Source organism: Acomys minous (genome assembly GCF_964271855.1).
Source record: "Acomys minous genome assembly, chromosome: 1".
NCBI classification, from domain to species: domain Eukaryota; kingdom Metazoa; phylum Chordata; class Mammalia; order Rodentia; family Muridae; genus Acomys; species Acomys minous.
The window spans coordinates 165265199-165288241 of NC_140483.1; the positions used below are offsets into that span (position 1 = coordinate 165265199).

General features: G+C 36.9%; 1 protein-coding gene and 1 pseudogene across 5 annotated transcripts in view; both read left to right on the top strand.

The window, feature by feature from the left end:
• The window catches only part of KDM4C (lysine demethylase 4C), a 157005-nt gene that overhangs the window by 130195 nt on the left and 3767 nt on the right, over nt 1–23043 (top strand). For 3 of the 4 annotated variants that reach the window (XM_084791121.1, XM_084791123.1, XM_084791124.1), the window contains 3 exons: nt 6673–6843; nt 12064–12183; nt 19671–19763. In XM_084791121.1, coding sequence (XP_084647247.1) covers nt 6673–6843; nt 12064–12183; nt 19671–19763 — 384 coding nt within the window. Of the gene's footprint in view, nt 1–6672; nt 6867–7837; nt 8055–12063; nt 12184–19670; nt 19764–23043 lie in introns of those variants that run through there. The other variant, XM_084791122.1, reaches the window with a different exon arrangement.
• Nucleotides 15150–19662, top strand: LOC311597096 (stomatin-like protein 2, mitochondrial; annotated as a pseudogene). The gene has a single exon. The product of its transcript is annotated as a stomatin-like protein 2, mitochondrial (transcript).

Here is a 23043-nt window from a genome sequence, read left to right on the forward strand (position 1 = left end):
TTTTATAACTTGCCTTGTATGTGATGCATTCAGAACAGTAGGAAAGGAACTATTGAGTCTGGTGGCAACTTCTCCTCATAGCCGACTATCCAGATGAGACCTGATAGGCTGTGAGCATATGGTGTGGGAGGAGGTCCCCTTCTGTCAGCGGTGTAGGGGAGGGAGATAGGGCAAGGGCGGGGGCGGGGGGAGGAAGATATAAGCGAGGGGATAACAATTGGGATGTAATCTGAATAATTTTTTAATTAAGATTTTAAAACATTGCCTCTCCCAAAGCACATGGTTTTTTCTTTTCAAATACAGCAGTGTTCCACTTCATCCATCTTTTTGGTGGTGGTGATCATGATGATGATGAATGATAAGAGGATATGTTCTTAAAGCAGAAAATATAACTTGTCTATGTTTCAACTATGCCCTGACTCTCTGAGATTAATGGGCTAAGTCAAAGTCACAAAAATCATAAAATTAGGCCTGGTTCCTGAACTGGTTATAGAAAACTGGCTGTTTTCTATATCAAAACCTGTACAATTTAGGTAAAATAAAATATAAGCCTCCTACTACTTCAATGCGATCAATATTTTTACCTACAGGTTTTTGCTTCTTTTACTTTTCAGTTTTCCCCAATATTTGCTTTATATACTGAAAAGAGTAATCTTAAGAGAAGTTCTTTCCATTCAGTATCATAAATTATTTGAGCTATAGAAGCTTATTCAACATTACTGTGTTTGGTGTATCTCTTAGTTATTGTTTTATTTCTATGAAGAGACACCATGGCCAAGGGAATTAATAAAATAAAGCATTTAATTGGATGTTTGCTTACAGTTTCAGAGGGATATATTTTCCAACAAACAGCATGGTCAGGGCTGTCACAGAAGTACCCCAGTCACTGGTACTAACTTCTGTCTTAGTTGCTGTTCTATTCCTGTGAAGAGACTATAACCAAAGTAATATATAAAATAAAGCATTTAATTTGGGGCTTACTTAAATTAATGTTTCAGAGGGTTATCCTGTGGACATCATGGCGAAAGTATGACACCCGGCAAGCAGTCCTGGTGCTGAGCAACAGCTGAGAGCTTACAGCTGATCCTCAGTCAGCAGGCAGCAACAGCAGCTAAAAGAGAGGGGGAGAGAACCAGACAGAGATGGGCATGGCATGGGCTTTTGAAATGTCATAGCCCACACTTTTCTTCAACAAGCCACACCTTCTAATCCTTGCCAAACATTTTCACTAACTGGGGCCAAGCATTCAACATGAGTCTTTGGGGGCCATTCTTACTCAAATCACCAGACCTTCTATTTCTATTTCCTCTCATATATTCAAGAACAGAGGTGTGCAACCTTTTGTCTACTCTAGGATACATGAAGCAAAGCAGAATTCTCTTAGGCCACATAAAATTTTCTTAGGCCACCAAATAGGACAACAAAACAAAACAAAACAAAACAAAACCAAAAAACCCAAAAGCTAATTAGAAAAATAAGTTGGTTATAAAGTTCATATTTGTTGTCATAGATAAGCAAAGTAAGCATTAACATATGATCCTAATTATGCAATGCCCTTTTACAGAATCTTCTAAAATTGTCCAGTAGTTCCAAGGTTTGCAATTACTAATAAGAAGTTAAATATACCCAAGCAATAAAGCTTTAATGATTCTTTAATTTTTAAAAAATTTGTTAAAAATATCATACCTTTTTTGTTTATTATTGCATTTTCTTTCTTAATTAATTAATTCACTTTACATCTCAATTGTAGCCCACACCATCCTCTCTTCCCTGTCCCACCCTCCCTTCCTCTTCCCCTATCCCCCTCCCCCCATTACATGGTAATGTAACCTTCATTCAAGGGGTGCAAAGATGGTTCCATTTTGAAAATCAGTTGATGAGTTCCACATATTAAGAAGGTGAGGAAGAAAACAAATGAGATTATAATGCCCATTAATGAAGAAAAGATATTTTACACTTTTGAAAAGCTCTCATAAATAGGAGAAAGGAACTTAATCAACTTGTCAAATGGGGAAGGTTTATTCTCCCTTTCTCAGAGATCATTATTTACCTTTAATTCTTTAGAATGGGTGGGTACCTGAGACAACTTTTGCTCTTTCACATTAGCATGTCTGTTGATGTTGTATTTCTTTCAGGCCTTATTTAGGCAGCCACATAGTTTCAGTATAATGGGCATTGCTTCTCTGTCATAGCTAGGAGACACAATCTCATAGCAGATTTCCTGGTCCTCAGGTTATTACAGTTTTTCACTCCCCTTGTCCCTAAATTTCCTGAGGTACAGGAGTTATTGCAAGTATACTAATTGGTGTTTGGTACTTCATGATCAGTTGATATCTGCATTTTGACTAGTTTTAACGGTCTCCATCTATTCCTAAGAGAATCTTATTTGATGAGGATTAAGATTTACACTTAACCTGTGAGTATAAATTTTAGAATGCAATTAGGAATTATAATGATTTAGTACAGTGAGGGTAGTAGCTTTTCCTCTATAATTCATGACCTCACTAGTCCCAGGTGGTTGGTTAGGTTTTAATTAACAGGAATGACTTCCTTCTTGTTGAGCAGTTCTTAAGTTCAGTTAAGAGAACTATTTTTTGTTGTTGTTTATTGTTTTTCTACAAATATATGAGTGCCACCCTTGTATCTTTAGGGATACCTTGCCATGGTGGTCATAGTGATGGTACATAGCCATCACAGCTAGGGAGGTCTTTTTTCTCTGGAAGATGGCATAGCTCTTTCTGATACTATAAAACCTCAGAAAGTAAGCTTTCAGGTCAGATCTAGCTCCAATTTTCCAAGAAAGTGTCCAAAGTGTGTGAGGTCTTCAGCTTTGAGATGTAAGCAAGGGCAACAGCAATAACGCTATATTGCTTAGGGAGTCACTTGTATTATCCGGACCTGTTGTCTTGTTGGCTAACTCCAAAGGAAGTGTCTCATGCCTGATACTGGGGGGGGGCGGTTGTTAGACGACTCTTACAGGGGAACATTGTCAGCCCAAGTGGATAACTTCATTTAAGATGATATATATTTATATGTGTTGTGTAATTTTAGGTAAATAGAAAACAATAAGAGTCCTTAAAGATTAAAAAAAATGTCCTTAGTGTTAACTTGTCTCTCCTCCCTCTGCACTTCTCATCAGATCCATCCTTTTTTCCCCTGCGTTTGAGCTGGGTTCTGCAATTTTATTCTCAAGTCCCCACACTACCATGATTCTGCTTTTACTTTGCTGATTTCTGTAGTTACTCCAGGTTATATGCTGCCATCTGAGTATTTGGATGGAGGGAGAAATCGATGAAAGAGAAAGTGTGGTGTTTGTATTACTGGGTGTGGGTTACCATATTCAGTATTTTAGGTCCATCCATTTACCTGAATATTTCATGATTTCATTTTTTTATTAATACTTCATTGTGTATATTTCCTATTTATCAGTTGAAGGTCATGTGGGTTGTTTCCATTGTCTAACTATTGTATCTAGATCATCAATAAACATTGCTAATCAAGTATCTGTGGTTGAGGCAAGGAGTATTATTGCTGAGTCATTATGGTAGATTTTGTTTTTACATTTTAAAAATCCTTCACACTGATTTCCAGAGTGGTTGTACCAATGTGCATTTCCACTAATGGTGAATGAGAATGTCCCTTTCCCCACATTCTTTTTAGTATTGGTTGCAATTGTTAATGAAAACAAGTTGTTTTGAGTGTCTCAAATTGCTATGAATGCCGAACAGTTTTTAAGATAGTTTGTAGCCATTTTTATTTCTTCTATTGAGAACTCTGTTTAGATGGATAACACTTTTGTGTGTATGTGGGGTTTTTTTGTTGTTTTTGTTTTTTGCTTGTGTGACTGTTTTTTGTTTTTGTTTTTTGTTTTTTTTCTTTTTCTTTCTTTTTTGGTTTGTTTTTTGAGCAGGGTTTCTCTGTGTAATCTTGGATGTCTTGTATTGCTTTGTTGCCCAGGCTGGCCTTGAACTCACAGAGACTCACCTGCCTCCACCTCGCCAAGTGCTGGGATTACAGATGTGCAGCACCTGGCCTAGCTATAGCACATTTTAAAAATTAAGTCATTTGTGGACTTTGCTCATTGGTTTTTCAAGTTCTTTATTTTGGGTATTAATCCTTTCAGATGTATACCTAGTAAAGATTCTCTTCCACTTTGGTTTTCTTCACTGGATTGTTTCTTATGCTGTTCAAGTTAACACCTGGAAGACTGGTGGTGTAAAATTAGTTTATTTGATTAAAAATGTATAGTGGGACATTTGGACTCACCACTGGTACAAATACTGACACAAAAGCTTTTTAATATTTTAAAGCTTAGGTGTTTTAGCTGGGCACATTCCCAACCAGCTGTCTAGCTTAACCTGACAAGTCCTGGCACTACTTCCCACCATGTGGCCAGCTCTACATTTCTGCTCCTGTTTATGTCCATCTGTTCATCTCTGGGTCCCGCTGGTGAATCTCCTGCCTTTGCTTTCTTATCTCAGAGATCCTCTCTTTTCTGGAAGTTTCTTCTCTCCACTTCCTCCCCAGGCTTTGGCCATCAACTCTTTATTACATCCAATTGGCAAATGAGGAAGGATGAGTGTTTACAAAATATAAGACCTTAATGGTGCATAGAAATAATAATTCCAAGATCCAGCTAGTAGGCTAGCTCTTAGCTCTCTGGTGGTTTGGCAAGCAACAATCAAAATACAGAGACACACTTCACACAATGTACTAATGTACTAAATTATGGTAATGGGGGAGAGTAGGAATTTTCAATTGATTTGTTTTTCCTTTTACTGTTCCCATAGCCATTTCTCTTGATAGACAAGAACATTTAGTGTGTGTTCTGTTATGGTGTCTTACTGGTCAGTGTATCTTTATAGCATAATTAATGCTTTGATCCTCTATTGACAGTACATCAACATAGATAAAAATTATAAAAAAGGAGAAATAGTATTTATATAGCATCTTACATAATATTATTCATGTTCCAACTTGCATAATCCTTGTGAAAAGTTACCTGCAGCCCTTTCTTCTTCCAGAAGTCCTTAAGAAACATTGCCCTCTGAAATGAATCTACCATAATAGCTAATTGCAGAGAAGATGTAAAACTTCTCAGGTTATTAGCACAGAACATCTAATATATACATATATACATACATACATACAGACAGACATAACTGCTAATACATACATACATACATGCATGCATATATACACACATACATACAAAGATATGTTGGGCAAATGTGGGGTAATTTGAATAACAAATAAAGTACAGTAGGACTTATATACAATGAGGGATAAGGAATTAATCAGCTCATGCTGATATGGTGCATGTAAGGTAGATGCAGGAAGACATGGGAGATGCTCCAACTAAATGCCAAGTGACATCTAGCTAATTTTCTTAGAATGAGATTTGTGTGTGTGTGTGTGTGTGTGTGTGTGTGTGTAATCATAGCTTTATTCAGTAATCTGTCAAGAAGATGAACACTGACATGACACTTTAATCTTCCACCTGGACTCAACTTGGTCAAATGAACAGGATGATCAGCATGTGCCACCATCCACACAAAAAATAAGTGAGCCACCAAGTGGTTGCTGAGAATTGAATTCAGGACCTCTAGAAGAGAAGCCTTAGAGAAGCCTGTTAAGTGTTGAACCATCTCTCCATCCCGTCATTATTGGATGCTATATCTAAACAAAGAATTTATAAGGATTATGATGTTTGCCTAGTATAAGTAGATGTCCATATAGATTGCATATTAGTAAGAGAGAAAAATGGTAAGTAGCTAGAAAAATTGGGTCACACTTACATTTAGAATTCAAAGTAACATTAAGACACATGCAAATTCATGTTTCCTCAGATGAAATATCCAGAAAAAGAATATAGAATTCTGTACAAGTCTGTTTAATCATGAGGAAATATCTCACAGACATCTATAAAAAAGCAGGAGTTTTGTCTTTCTAATGTATCACTACCATTAAAAAACTAAACAAATAAACAAACAAACAAAAAACAAAGAAGGCCTCTAGAAATGGGATTAAATGAGCCTACGTTTATGTAGCAGATAAATAGAATTGAAGAGAATGAGTCTTTCTTCAATTTCAAAGGAGATGATAGGAAACAACCAAAGTCATTAGGTCAGTAAACAACATTGAATTCAGATAGCAGATTCAAATGTCATATCAGTATTCTTAGAAAATAAGCAACAAAGTCCGATGATATGCACCATGATATATATGATATATATATATGATATATATATATATATATATATATATATATATATATATATATATATATATATAGCTTAAACAACCATAGAGGATTGAAGTGTAGGGCTGAGTGGTACAGAGCTTGCTGAAGATAAGCCACAGACATAGGATTGTGCACACACGAAGCATAATCTTTATCCCTTTGCTTCACACCAGATGTTCAGGCAATAAAGCAAATCATAGAATACTAGTTATTAGATATTAGTAAGCAACTAATCTTGACAACTTTCAAAGGATATGTGTTTTATTTTTGTATTTACTGTACTTTTTAAAATTGAAATTATTCTCTCATACTAAATTTAAAATGCTTAAATCTTGACGAGGTCAGTTATTGTTTCCCAAATAAATACTTCTTATTTTCTGTTCTTATTTTTATTCTGTCTTTTCCCTTTTTTCTTCCCTGTCTCACAGAAGTCCAAAACGTGTGAGAAAGCCATCTCTGTGGGTCAGACGGTCATCACAAAGCATAGGAACACTCGGTACTACAGTTGCAGAGTTATAGATGTGACATCTCAAACTTTCTATGAGGTCATGTTTGATGATGGCTCCTTCAGCAGAGACACATTTCCTGAGGATATTGTGGTAAGTAGGTTTTCCTTAAGTGTGTGGTCCCTCAGAAATGTTTGTCCATTACCATTGATAATTTTGATGTTAATTTTCCTTAGTAGTATACAGATGGGCATTTTTTTTTCTTTTTTCAAATTCTTTTGAGAAATTTTATGTAGCCAGGAACATCTTTGCTGCTTTTTTTGGGGGGGGGGGGTTCCTACTATAGGAAAGTATCCAAGACTAGGATTTTGTTTGGTTTGGCTTGGTTGCTTGTTTTCATTTTTAAAACAGAGTTTCTCTATGTAGCCCTGGCTGTCCTATAATTCACTGTCTAGAACAGGCTGGCCTCAAACACAGAGATCCTCCTGCCTCTGCCTCCCAAGCACTGGGATTAAAAGCATGTGCCACCACCGCCTGGCAAGATTAGGTAATTTTTTTGGTTTGGTTTTTTTCGAGACAGAATTTCTCTGTGTAGTCTTGTCTATCCTGGACTCATTTTGTAGACAAGGCCGGCCTTGAACTCAAAGAGATCAACCTGCATTTGCCTCCAGAGTGATGGGATTAAAGGCATGCTCCATCATGCCTGGCACTAGACTAGGTAATTTTTAAAGAACAGGGATTTACTTGTTTGAGTTATAAGAAGGCAGAGTTGTCTAAGAGTAAATTCTGCTGTTTGATGTGATACCTTCTTTCTGAGCTCTGTCATGGCACGGGACAAGGTTGCTCTTTTGTGTGGAGTTTACATAGCGAATGCCAATCCTATTAACGAGATAGCAGCCTTCCTGGGCCTAATCACCTGCCTTTGATGGTGAGGTTGGGAGATAGGGTCTTGCTACACAGCCCAGGCTAGCCTAGATCTTACTGTGCAGCTTAGGCTGTTATATAACAGGGAATTATCCTCTTCCTTCAGCCTCACAAATATTGGGATTACTAATGTGAGCCATCATGTTCCATTTTTTAATCTGACTTGGTAATATGATTAACTCATTGTTTATTTTATATTAGGTTACCAAAAAACACACAGGAGAGGAGCTCATGGCATTTAATCAGCTGTGGCCTAGATGCAGGCCCTCACTCTAACTCTCAGGCTCATTCAGAGGAGCTGGTGAATATGTCTAGTTTAGTGACTGTGGCTGTGTTTTGAGAATCACAGAAAAGGGGCTTTACACAGAAACAGTTCCTAGAGAGGAGGCTAGCCACTCTGGCATTGCTCCTTTTAATTCCTTCTCCTGGTGCATTTCAGTTTGGGGCCCAAGTCATAACACTCCGTGTGCCATGCTTCTGGTTCTCTGTGCACATTCTGCTTCAGTATGTATTTTGAAAGAAGCTTCTTTACTTTATAATAATTACTACTACTACTACTACTATTACACATCTTGTGTGATTATAAATTAAATATAACCTTATGAGGTTGCTCATGAATATGTCCAAATATGGTTCTGGAGTTGATTTAGTCAGCTTTGTTATACTTACACCTCTGTATTTTCAATTGGGCCAGGAATATTTCTCAGCTGGTAAAGGTGCTTGCTGTCAAGCCTGAGGAACGAATTTCAGTCTCCTGAACCCATGTGATAGAAGGAGAAAACAGCTTCTACATGTTGTCTTCTGACTTCCACATTCACACTGCCGTGCACTCACTCCTACACTCCAATACACTCATGCACATATATATGTATACATGTACACAAAATAAACAAATACAATGTAATTTAAGCTCTTTATCTTTAAAGAATAGCATGAATGGAAACCAAAGTCATTGCTTAAAAGATTTTAAATCAAATGAATTTAAATATATTGAAAATATGGATATTTCTTGTAAAGAAGAACGTTAGATTATTAGAGTCTATCTGGAACTTTGTGACTGCTCTGCTCTTAGAGATCACCACAGTAAGCTAGCATAAAACTGCTTAACAGAAAAGGAAAGCACACGCTTAGGACAGCTCTCATAGAAGGAAAAGAGTGAAATCCACAAACTTAATACCATAGTTCAATGTTACTATGATTAGTTTTATGTCTGTTTGACTGAGCACAGGCTTTTTGGTTAAACCTTTTTTCCCCCTAGATGAATTAACATTTAAACTCATTAAACAAAAGATTGTCCTCTGCTCCATGCTTGGCCCTCATTCAGTCCTCTAGAGAAACCAACACAGAACAAATCAGCTTCTCCCAAGTAAGGGAGAATCCTTCCTGTCTGCTCTATGTTCTCCTTTAGACATGAGTCTTTGCCTGCAGTTAGATTCCACAATTTATCAGCTTTGCTATATTTCTAGCCTGCTGATAGCAAGTCTTGCAGTTTCTTTGCTTCTAGAATCTTGGCAAGATATATTACAAATTAAGGTTTTTAAATATGAAAATCAAATGTAAGACAACAAATTTAATGATCATAACTTACTTATGTGTGTCATAAATACAATCCATTTTGAATCCTGATAATTGAGTAAAGATAGTTATAGTTCCCTATTTAAAGAATCAGTATTTACATTCATTTCATAAATCCACTAGATGAGAACTCTTTCATGCAAGCTAACCTATTCCATATTTGTAAATAAATTTGGAAGTCACAAAGGTATTGGAATTTTGTCACTAGAGAGTCTATAGAACAGTAGGAAAATTTTCCTTACCCAGGTACTTAATTCTGTGGTTGAAAAATATCCAGAAAATTCTCTCTGAACAGTCCACCGGTAGAGGATGTGTATCAGTCCATTTAGCCTCAGAATGCAATATGTAGCTATTGAAGGAAATAATTCATATATTGCTACATGCGTATATCTGTCAGTCTATTAAACACACTCCTGATGAATTTCTTGCCTTTCATTATTTTTAAAATAATTTTTTATCCTTATTTTATGTGCATTGGTGTTTTGCCTGCAAGTATGTCTAAATTAGAGTGTCAGATCTTGAGTTACACACAGTTGGGAGCTGCCATGTGGGTTCTGGAATTTGAACTGGGTCCTTTGGAAGAGCAGTCAGTACCATTAACCACTGAACCATATCTGCAGCCTCAGTCTTTAATTATTTTTATGAAAACAAAACTTGGTTATCTAAAAGAAATTTATAAGCACAAGATCAATGACTATCTTTAGCATGTGCCACAACCTGGGGTCCTCCTGATGCTCCACATTGGCTTTTGAGTGGTGTTTGCTTACCTCTTTCTTCACTTGGATTTTATTTCAAGGCATACAGGGGCCTAGCATCCACTGGATCTTCTTGGACAAGCACATAATATGCACCATCTAACACAAAGAAAAAATTGGCCTAGAAATGTTACCACAAGAGCCCTTCAGGGAAACAGGGGTTGTTGGGAAAAGTTACTGTTCTTGCAGAGGACTGGCTTCAGTTTCCAGTACCCATGTAGTAGCAGACAACTGTTCCTCTAGTTCCAGTGGATTCTATGGGACACCCTCTTCTGATCTCTTTTGTTCTTTAAGCACGTGGTGTGCTTACTATATGCAGTTAACACTCATGCACATAAACAATTAAAAATAAATAAAAATCCTTCTAGAAAGAAAAGCTATGGAAATAAGCCTAAGTTTGATCCTAGAACCCATGGTGGAAGAAGAAAACTATTTTACAGTAGTAGTTTTATGAAAAAAAAGTATGTTGGTGCCATTATGGCCCATGTAGGAGATTATTTAATATGTACTTAACATATATAGATTATTTAACTGCTTGTTCTGGGAGGCATTCTATCAGATGCCTTGTTTAAGATATATACCTCCTTGCTAAAGGAAATGTATCTTCATTTTGGATAATTACGTCAAGGTGATTTGTTTGATGAACTTTTTCCTGGAAACAGTATTTGAGGCTCATAGCTTCTGAACATCCACAACGCCACCCACCCCCAATATTCTTACTTAGTTCTGTTCATAGAAACCATTCTAGCTGATGTGTAGAGATATCTCAATGTGACCCGAATCTATAATTTACCCACTGACTCATGATTTGAGCTTTCTTTTTTTCAAGTGCTTACTAACCAGTTACATCACTCCTTTGTTCAAAAGCTTATTGAAAGTGATAAAAAATTTAATTGTATTGAGCTATAAGGGTTTGTGTGTGTGTTTGTATAGGAATCCTTTATACAATATATAATTTACAAATATTTTCTCCAGTTTTTTCCTAGTCTCTTCATTTTCCAATAATGTCTGGTTTAACAAATTACATATTTTTATAAATCCAAAATTTCTATTCTATGTTTACTTAACATATAGAAATTATATATGTTTATATATGTACATAGTACATGTGATAGATAGCTACATAGATGGATGGATAAAGTTGTGCCACTTAAGGTGATTATGCCCCACCCGACCGCCATTGACCAGTAGACTAGCTACCAAAAAACCAAACTTCAGGATTGGGAAACCTCCCATCCAGTTTTTGTTTAGAGGAGTTGAAGAGATTCCCAAAATAATACAGGCTATTACTTGATTGCTTTTTAGAACTTGAAGTTAATATCCTATATTGGAGACAGTGCACGTAAACACACACACACACACACACACACACACACATTTTGAACACAGGAAGAGATTTCTTTCTTTCTTTCTTTCTTTCTTTCTTTCTTTCTTTCTTTCTTTCTTTCTTTCTTTCTTTCTTTCTGATAGATATCCATACTACAGGGCAACGTTCTAACCCAACGCAAATTAGACAACATAATTTTGGCTTCATGGGTATAAAAGGGAGAGATTTCTATGTTGGATGAATAAGGGGAAGATGGATCCAGAAAGGTTTGGGGGAAAGGTGAATGTCATTAATAAATACATTGTGTAAAATTCTCAATGAATACATAAAATATTATGTAAAAATATGTCTACTTTAAAGAGTAATTATAAAGATCAAATTGTATCTATGCTGAAGCACTTGGTTAATTACAAAACACTGTGGAAACATTAGATGTTATGAATCAATCACTAGCTATCTCTTCCTCAGCTAAAATACTTTGTATGTATTATTTGAGCTTCTGCCTAGACAGTTCTTTGTCAAGTAACAAATGTAAAGTGCTGGTGGTTTTTTGGGTTTTTGTTGTTGCTGTTTTCTTGCTTGTCTTATGGGGCTCTTTTACAACTTTCTGCTATAGGCTAAATCTTTAAGTGCTCCTTTGTCTCATCTCTTCCTTGAACACCCAACCAAGATAATAATCTATAAAACACAGAGGCAATTCCTCCTTTAATTGCCAAGAATTCTTAATTTGCTAAGTTCCAAAAGCATTCGCTTAGGCACTTGCCTTAAAACACCTTTCCATTAATTCCACAGAGCCGAAACTGTGTGCAGCTAGGTCCTCCTGCCGAGGGAGAAGTCATCCAAGTCAAGTGGCCTGATGGTAAACTTTATGGGGCAAAGTATCTTGGATCAAATGTTGCCTACATGTATCAGGTGGGTGCTGCTCTCTTTGTAATGCTTGGTGAGATGGACAGGAGATACCAGAGAAAGAAAACATGAGTGTGCTGTGGATCAAAAGCCGCATGAATTTGGAGTGCCTTTTATTCTGTGAGAGTCAAAACTTCAACATCTAACAGCCTGAGTTTCAACTTAGAAACCCTAACAATTGGTAAATGATTAGTTAAATACTACCATAACCATATAGTAGTTTACTTGTAGATAGTAGGCTGTTTTCCTGTTATTTTTTATCTTTTTTATTAAATTATTCATATTACATCTCAATGGTTATCCCATCCCTTGTATCCTCTCATTCCTCCCTCCCATTTTTCTCTTACTCCCCTCCCTTATGACTGTGACTGAGGGGGACCTCCTCCCCCTGTATATGCTCATAGGGTATCAAGTCTCTTCTTGGTGACCTGCTATCCTTCCTCTGAGTGCCACCAGGTCGCCCCATCCAGGGGATGTGATCAAATATGAGGCACCAGAGTACGTGTGAAAGTCATACCCCACTCTTCACTCAACTGTGGAGAATGGAATATACCCAGAAGATGCTCCAGCATACAACAAGAAGATTTGCTCAACCATGTTCATAGCAGCCTTATTCATAATAGCCAGATCATGGAAACAGCCCAAGTGTCCCTCAGTAGAAAAATGTTTTCCTGTTATTATTATAAACGTTGGTTCATTTGACGTTTAGTCAGAGCATGGAACTTAGGGCATTATATCTCGGCAGCATGTGCAATACCCTGGATTTGATCACCAGTACTTCAGGATTGGATGAATGCATGAATGAGATATAACATTCATTTGCCAAGTTCATATAGTATTACATATTACCTCTCTGGTAGCTCTATGATGGTTGTCCAATCAGCAGTCCCTGACTTGATTTTGGGGGGGGGGGTAGAGAAGCATAACTTAGGCATCTCAGAAATGTGCAAACCATTGGAGCATGGGCACAGATGGTTCTAAGGAGCTTACAGTTGTCATCTACTCAAGTTTAAAGAAATATTGTCTTAGGAAGAAGTAAAATTACCAAGTGTATAGTCTTCTCACGAGGGAACTCTATATGATATATTATTGAGGAATATACAGTTTAACTGGAATTATGCTATTTTTACCAGAAGTAAAGATGAGTTAAACTCACAAAAGAGAAACATGGGTACTATATGTGCATTTGTATTGCTTGGTGAATATTAAAACTGAACATTTTTATTATAACCTACAGATTTCAGTGGCACCATGTCACAAATCAGTGTTCTAGAAAATGGTATAGTAAAAGCAAAACAAAAGACAAAAACAAGACTCAGACCTGATAAGTTGCAAAGCAGCTTAAGAATAATAACGCACCAGACTTAGTAAAGAAAGTTAACAAACTGATAAGGAACAAGGCATTAAATGGAAGAGTACATTGCAAGCCATGGTACCATGAGCTAGAACACAGTATAAGTAAAAGATGTTCAAAAAAGTTTACAAAACATGAGAGAACACTTTTTTCATGTCTAAGAAATCCCATGAGTGTTGGTATCTATCCTAGCTAGGTTTTTGTCAAGATAACAAGAGCAAGTGTTATCTGGAAAAGGATCTTCAATTGAGAAAATATTTTCAGAAGACATTGTCTGTAGGCAACTTATGGCACATTTTCTTAATTAATAATTAATGTGTGGGGGCCAACCAATTGTGAGTATGGCACTCCTCTGTAGATAGACCTGACTTGTACAAGCAAACAGTTTGACGAAAATAGTAAGCAGTGATTCTCTGACTCTCCATGGTCCCTGATTGAATCCCTGCCTTACGGTTTCGGCCCTGATTTCCTTCAGTAAGGGACAATAGAATGGAAGTGAAATAAAACTTCTCAATTGTTTTGACTACAGCAAAAGAAGCAAAGAAGCAAAGAAGCCTAAAAGTTAGCAAGTGGAAGAATTATGCAGACTGTTGGTCATTTTCAGTCTTTTTGCATATGTATCTTAGGATTATGTATGATGGCAAAAGTACAACAGCATCTTTTTTATCAGATTGCTCACAAGTAAACCCCACAAGTGGGCTGAATAATACAGAAGATTCCTAGAGAAAAGCATTAATACATCATTTTAAAAAACATCTAATAAGAGCAGTAGTGAAACTATGTAACAGAGTTGATTGCTGATAAAAGTGTCACATGTTAAAATGCAGGTTGATTAGTAGTCAGTGTGATAGCCCAGCAACATAAGAGTACAGGCATGTATGTGTGTGTGTGTGTGTGTGTGTGTGTACAGGTAGGTAGATAGACAGATAGACAGACTGACCGACTAAATGAAAGTTAAAACAGGTATTAAAATTATCAAGTAGTATAAAACTCCTCAATAAACCAAGTGGCCCTTTGATATTTGTGCTTTCTGTCTTTCAGCTTCACCGTAGAATAAACTAGATATCCATTAAAGTGCATAGAGACAAATATCAGGCACACAATACAAACTGCTAAGTCTGTGTGTGTGTCTATGTCTGTGAGTGTATATATTTGTGGGTGCATGTATGTATGTGGCTCTGTATGTATATTTTTGTGTCTATGTGTAGTATGTTTATGTGTTTATTTGTATATATGTATGTGTGTACTTTTATGTCTATAAGCATTTATATATTTGTGTCTGTATGTTTGTGTGTGTGTTTGTATGTGTATTTTTTGCCCCTCACAGTAGTCCTGTGGGAAGGGGTTGGTCAGTGAACCAGTTTTAACTATTTTAAGGAGAACAACATTTTTTTCTAGTGTATAAGACCATACATCTGGTAAAAAGAAGAATCGGAAATTACTCTTTTCTCTGCCCTAATGAGAGGAGACAGCTGTCCATGCTTGTAGTAAAATTTTACCTCTGGATACCTGAGAGTTAGACAAATGATGACACCTGGTGTTGTTTTAGTGAAACTGTCTTTTTCACTTAAATTTTTTAAATGATTTAAAACAAAAGAAAATAGTCCCAGATAGTTAACTCTTTGCTATCAAATTTATAAGTGAGAAGATACCTTGCCATGCACCACCCAGAGGGGAAGAGTCTATGCAGATAGAGGTAGAGCCAGAGCAGCAGAAGCGGGCCACAGTGCTAGAGTCTGAAGGGACACGGGAGTCAGCTATCAATGTGGCAGAGGAAAGAAACAGGCCCAGAGTCTGGCCTCAAAAGCAGAAAAGGCTAAACAAATAAATCAGGGTGCAGGAGAGGAGAGTGCAGTTCTGGCCAAGGCTAAAGCTGAAGCAATTCGAATCCTGGCTGGGGCTCTGACTCAACATAATGAAGATGCTGTGGCTTCGCTGACTGTAGCTGAGCAGTGTGTCAATGCATTCGCCAAACTTGCCAAGGATTCCAACACGCTCCTACTGTCCTCCACCCCCAGCTATGTCACAAGTATGGGGGCCCAGGTCATGGGTGTATATATGGAGCTCTCACCAAAGCGCCAGTGCCAGGAGCCCAGAACTTCAGTGAAAACAGCAGAGATGCCCAGGCTACAGATGCAAGTCTTGAAAAACTAGGTAGAGTCAAGCTCAGTTAGTGGAGATGTCTTGGCCAGGGAGTCTGGGAACAAGGAGTAGTACTCTCAGATTCTGTCTCTAGCCTTCCTACCAAGACTTTAGTATTTATTTTTATTCTTTATTTGAACCTAGAAATCATGTAATGAACTCACCACTGGCCAAAAAAAGAGTTTCAGTATATCGAATGTCTACTTATCCCACCAATTGTGATTTCTTTTACAAAAATTGTTGCTGGAACACACCTGAACCCACTATCCAGGCCACAGCTTGGCCTGAATCATGGACTTTTCTCTCCTACCATCTTTAAAAAAACAAAACAAAACAAAACAAAACAAAACAAAAAACCAGAAATATTTGCTGCTATTTCAAGAGTTGAAAACATCTTGTCTGTTAATAGATGTTGTGCTTTCACACACTGGTGAGGGTTAGGTGCTATGAAGTAGAGGCCTATTTGATTTGGAAAAGTACTATGTGCTGCACAGGATCCTGTTACTCTGATTCTCTACCAATACCTAGAATGCCTAGTATAGTCACTGCCACTGCCTAAATGAGCAGTCACTGAGGAACTTAAGAAGTCAGTGAACCTGACCCAGCTTACCTGCAGATGCAAGTATTCTCAGACAGGAAAGGTGTAAGATAAAAGTAAAATCAGCTGGGAATTGGGAGGAACACACAATGACAAATGATTCTAGTGCTTCTGCGTGACACATAAGTAATGTAGCTAGTTGTTCTGTTCTGTTTGGGATGGCTAACCCTTTTCCCCTTGTTATCTATAGTTAGGTTCCTCCCATACAGGAGAGAGGAACATAGGCCCAAATAAACACACCTCACCATGAAGACTTACATGAAACAAACAAAGAGAAAATAAAAACTAGAGGACATATATATCCTATCAAATACATAAGATGCAACAACATCAAAATAAGCCCCTATGACATCTTACAAATTTACAGTACATCAGTATCAAAAACCATAGATAATGCTATAGCTGAAATGCTAAAAAGGATTTCAGGGCCCTACTTCTAAAAAGGATCAGTGACCAATAAGGAACTTAATAAAATCAACTCAGGATCTAGATAACAAACTTAACAAAGTGGGAAAAGGTCAGCAAATGGGAAGAAAAGCTCAAAGAACAAGTCAAAGAAGTGAGCCAACCAAAATATTATGTGCATGATCAATAGACAAAACCAAACAAAAGAAGGACTATCAAGGACAGGACAAAATTGAGGCAATATGACCTTCAGTCCTTTGTAAGATAAAAGAAAGAAGAAAAAGAACCCTGACATGTGGTCACCAGCCAAAACTAACAATCCCCAGGGTAGAAGAAGGAACTGAAACATGTAAAGGCATGTGCAGTGCAGTCTTTAAATTATGGCAACAAATTTACCAATGGTAGAGAACTGCCCATTCATTTCCAAATTCCTAGAAGTCATAACTGGAGAGATCCTATGATTACCATAGTCAAGATGTCAAGAATATAAAGTAGTTTTAAAACAAAAACTAAAGAGATAGGGAAGAATATTACATATTCATCAAAGGAAAAGTCTACTAGGAGGATATTTGGCTGATGTCTACCAAAAATCTACCAAGAGTATACAAATTATAATTCTAAAATTTATACACCAAACCAAGGGTACTCAAATTCTTAAAAGAAAGAGTAGATAGTTAAAAATCACATATGAACTCTTAACATAGTGATAATTGATAATTTCAATATGCCATACCTACCAGTAGAGAGATAACATCCAGAGGCAACCCTCACCTCCCAATGTAGGTAAATGGATTAAGCTAGAAATAATTATTCCAGATTTGGGGTGAGTAACCTAGAGCCCAAAAGATAAAAATAGCATGTTTTATATGGGGATATTGGTTTTTAACTAATTGGTATATGTGTTTTATTCCAGTAACCACAGAGGTTAGGTACCTAGTAAAGTTCCAGGTGGAAGAAGTAATTCTCAAGGAATGAGAAATAGAATATATACTCTAAAGAGATAAGAGGGGAAATAGAATAAGAGAAGTAGACATGGAGCGCAGGATAAAGGAGGAAATATGGAGAGGCAACCTTTTTAAAACTATATTGAAACCTACTACTGTAGAAGTTTGTGTGTGTGTGTGTGTGTGTGTGTGTCTCATATATGAGTCACCTTGGAATGTCGGAGACACTGTTCCCACTAAAACTAAACATCTTAAAATCTCCAAGTAAACACATCAGCCTCCAAGCAAAACCTCCAGTGCTAGGAATTGCTTACATCTTGTTGAGTCATTGCCTAAAGGGTACCCGTGGACACCCCCAAACACACAGAAACATTACAGACATTGCCAAGGCTAATGGTTATTTTCCACAACTTAAGATGAAGAAATTTACTGAATAATATTCGCTTTGTTTTGTTTGTTTGTTTGGGTTTTTGTTTTGTTTTTGTTTTTTTTCCAATATGCAAAATATTGACAAATTTTCAAGTATATATTGATCATTTATATTTCTTCTTAGGATAGTTTGTTCACTTCACTAGCCCATTTACTGAGAGTGTCTTGACTCTGAGAAAGAAATGATGCTTTTTATTCTTGTTTAGTACTCTTTCTAGACTGAAAGGAATAAAACCCCAATGCTTTCATAGAGCAATAACTCTTAACTTTCTGCTTTTAAATTATTTTTAAAGTTGGCATGCAAAATAATGGATTTGTTTATGCCAGTTATGAAAATGTGTCAATACGCTCCATTCTTAGGCTTTGGCCCCCATCCCTGTCTTCCATTTTCTTGTCTCTTTTATTCCCCAAATAACCCTTTGCTCATTTTATGTTGCTATGTATCCCATTGCTCTTTCTCCCCCATTCTTTTTAAGATAACATCTTTACCTATCATGGTTCCCTTTCAGATTTTATCACCATACACATACACACATAAAATTAAACCTAGATACTACGTATGAAAGAATATATGCAATATTTGTCTTTCAGAGTCTGGGTATCTTTGCTTAGCCCAATATTTCCAGTTTCATTCATCTCCTAGGAATGGCATAATATTATTTTATTTAGAATGAATAAACTCCTTTTTATGTGTTTGTCACATTTTCTTTGTCTGCTGGTGGGTATATGGTGTGGTTCCATTTCCTTGCTATTTTTATTTTGAACAAGAGTAGAAATAAACATGGATGTGCAAATATTTCTGTGGTATGCTGACTTAGTCCTTTAGAGATGCCTCAAGAATGGTATACATAGATCATACGGTAGTTCTGTGTTTACTTTTGTGAGAAGACTCTGTACTGATTTTCACAGTGTTTATAGCAGGTGAGACTTCTGCCAGCAGTGTATAAGGGTCGCCCTTTCCCTGCATCCTCAGTAGCATTTGTTGTGCATACTTTCCTTGATAATAGCCATTCTAACTGGGCTAAGGATCTCAGACCAGTTTTAATGTCCATTTCCCTGATAATTCAGAATATTGACAAGTGTTCAAGTATATATTGATCATTTATATTTCTTAGGATAGTCTGTTCACTTCACTAGCCCATTTACTGATAATTTTGGGGTGATTTGATTTGGTCTTTGTTTGTGTTATTGCTTAATTTTTGTATTTCTTAAGGTATTCTGGATATTCCCATCTAATATACAGTTCTCAAGTACTTTTTCTCACTTTTGTAGTCTCTCTTTTCTTTCAGGTGATAATTTCTCTTAATAGGTCATGATACTAACATGCCCAGCCCATCTTAATGCTGGATTTGCCACTGTTCAGAAAAATCATCAGATTAGCTCTCATTTTTCTTGGTTTTACGGGATAAAGATTTCATAGCTCATATTTCAAGTCTGCCCTGTTCAACAGTTTGGTTTCTCATCCTGCTTTGTTTCTAGTTGGGTAAGAAAATGCTCTAACTTCCCTGGTTCTATGCTTGCTCTGTTATAGTTTCCCTCCCACATAGTTAATTGGAACTCTTAAGAAATGGTCAGTACTCACTTGGTTTTACTACATAACACAATGTCTTATTTTCTTTAGGTTGAATTTGAAGATGGATCACAGATAGCAATGAAGAGAGAAGACATATACACTTTAGATGAAGAGTTACCCAAGAGAGTAAAGGCTCGTTTTGTAAGTGCTAATGGAAAATGCTACCTAGGGACACTCCCGTGAAGTCTTCTTTCTCTGTTCTTTGCCAAGCCCAGAAGAAAACAACCTTGGGCTTTTTTAAAAATTAATTCTGAAGAAAGCCAAAGTAACTTTTCCTTTGTTGTAACTTGATGAGTGCAAGTCTCACTTGAACAAAAACAGGAAAATCGGTGTTTGTATGGCTTAGTTTTCTTCCAGTGAGATCAAATAGCAGTACTCTGTGTTAAAAAATATTGACACAAAATAATGGTTAGTAAATTAAAGCTCTGGGGGCAAACAAATATATTAAGGTATTTACTCTCGTTAGTAGAAGTTGCATTAAAAGGAAGTATTGAGCAGTAGATTATAAAGAGTCAGCATTAGAGAATGGTCTATAGTAACCTTATCAGGTATTGATGGAATTCTACATCACACACTTACTGGTGTTTATGTCTAAACCCTTACTTTCATAACAACATAAAAAAAAAAACCTAGAAAAATGTTATAGCAGGAGTACTAGAAGAGTTATAATAAGTACACATATGTATGTATATATTTTTCCATGTCCAGTGCATGCCACTAAATAATAAATATGAATGGTCTAACTTAAATTGTTTTTAAATGTAATTTATAATACTGTAGGTTTCATACTATAGTATTATATAAATATAAAGTATTTAGCAGAGCCTAAAATGAAATCTATTTTACTCATTTAATCTTATCTGTAGCATCTCTGAAATGATAAATTGTAAGCAGAGAAGATAATTTTCTGAATAAATTTGACTTTTTCATACACTCTTTTTATTATGCCCACTTGCAGTAACAGAGTTTTGATACAGTAGTTATTTTTTTTAAAACCAAGGATTCTTTAAGTGGTAAATTGAATGTTCAGTTCCTCTTTTGTCATGTGACATCTTAATGTCAGGGAACCAATAACACGTTTGTACAGATCCTTTTCAGCTGCACCTCCAGAGGAAGGACTTTAAAAGGAAAGGGAAAGAAACAGTGTCAATATTGCTGATATGGGTATTCAGGAGGCCTGCACACACTCTGAGAGCATTTTAATTAAACAAGCAAACAAACAAGCAACCAATGAACAGATTAGCCACCAGATGTAAAGGTAATTTTTATTCTCCAGATGTAATTGTTAGCTCAGAGGATTACTGCTACCATCTGCTAACCTAAGCCTAGTTGGAAGCTTCAAGCCTCTGTACAATCTTCTCTAGGCCTAGAATGATTTCAGCCTCTGAGACATACTGTTGAATAAGCACACCCTTTCTAGCTCTTTCTGAACTCTGGCTAGCTGGTTTGAGCTATTCTGGCTTAAAACTCCTCTCTAAGCTGACTGACTAAAATTGGCTTATGTCACTTTCTGACTGAATTTCTCTGCTTGGCCTCAAACTAACTTTAGCAATCTTTCTAATATTCTGGATTCTTCTCTTTCCCTGGCTCATTCTGTCTTCGCCTGTCTAGCTTGTTCTCTCTCTGCAACCTGTCTCTGTACAACTGTCCCAGTAAAACTTCCTCTAAACTCCATGGAACGAACTGCTATCAACTCACCTCCACTGCAGTGACTCTCAACTGACTGACTCCTGTACTGGATATAAACATATTTTTGTTTTACAACAGACTCCCAACTGAACTTCCAGAACTGATTGAATTGGCTCAACTCTCTTCTCTCTCTGCTGTTCTCTTAAGTCACCTCTCTTTCCTGTCTATTCTACTGAGAGTTGGGCATATCTTATTCTGTCAAATCTTTCTCTGATTAGTCATTTTGTCTGCCTTTCAATTGGACATCACTTTCAAACATGGGTGCTTCCTTCTACAAACTAACTTTACCTTCATTTTTTGGATTAATGGTGTGTACTAATGGCATGTCTGTATTCCAGCCTGAGTACAAAAGCTTAGAAGGTCTTTGAATGTGATCAGAGCAAGCATGTTGCTGAATTAAAATTCCTTCATAGCCAGATAGATACTTGAGAGAAGACAAAATGAAGTGCACCTGTTATAGAGACAAATTCTCCTGAAGCCTGGATAACTTGTTACTATTTTAAAATCAGGAAACCTGGGGCACTACTGTAAAGAGCTCATCCTGTTATTTTAGAGGACTTGAGTTTGGTTTTCTTCCCCTGTATCTACTGGCAGCTTACAACTATGGATAACTCCTATTCCAGGGTATCCAAACCCTCTTCTGCCCTCTACAGGCATTTTACACATGTGAAGGTAAAACAGTCATGCAAGTAAAATAAAAACAAATTTTTCTTAAAAGAGACCGAGTCTCTTAAGAAAACCTGAAATATGTTAGAGATGACTGTTCCTCACCATATCTCCCCTTCGCTCTCCTCTACTCTCCCTGTTTTGATGCTGATTTTTTAACTCTTATTAGCCCCTAAAGATTTGCGTAGGGAATATAGCAGAAAGCCTTCTGAAAGTCTCTTGATTTTCTGATAAATGTAGCTGTTGTTCACACTATTAAGTTGATTCTTAACGTTCTCTCATTCATGTTTAAGAGTTCACTTTCTTCTGAGCAGTCTCTTTATTCCATAGTAGATAGGGTCTTGGTTCCATGATGCCTCCTTGGATATTTTTATTTGAACAAGGTTCGTGAAAGTCATTTTGCGCTATGTGTGAATATTTTCCCCACCTCTGGATTTTGTACTTCTTGTGTTTTGTTTTTGTTTTGAAACAAGTCATATGTAAGCAAGACTGGCTTTTATTTAACTCACTATGAGGCCAAGGATCTCTTTGAGTTGCTGGTCCTCTTTATGCACCTTTCTCATGCCAGAATTATTAGCCTTTGCCACATGCCTTACTTCTCTGAGAACACTTTTAATTTTAAAAACAAAACAAAACAAAACAAAAACCAGTGAAGTGAGCCAGGCTTGGTGGCTGACGCCTGTAATCCCTGCACTTGGGGAGACAGAAGCAGGTGGATCTTTGTGAGTTCAAGGCCAACCCAGTCTACAATGCAAGTGTTCAGGAAAGCCAAGGCTACACAGAGAGACCCTCTCTCAGGAAACAAACAAACAAACAAACAACAACAACAGTGAAGTAAAATACACTGAATACAGTCCAGAATGCCCAGCAGCTGAGCCCAGTAGGAAAGTCTTGGAAATGCAACCCTTGCCACTTACTTTTGTTACTGCTGCACACTGGAGTTGGTAACATGCCTTCAGGTGCCTCTAGCTCACTAGCTGGTAGGTTGTCTCATAGCTTTCCAATTGGGGAGACAATTCTAATTGGAAAGCTCAATTGATAGATATTCTATGATTGGAGTTTTTTG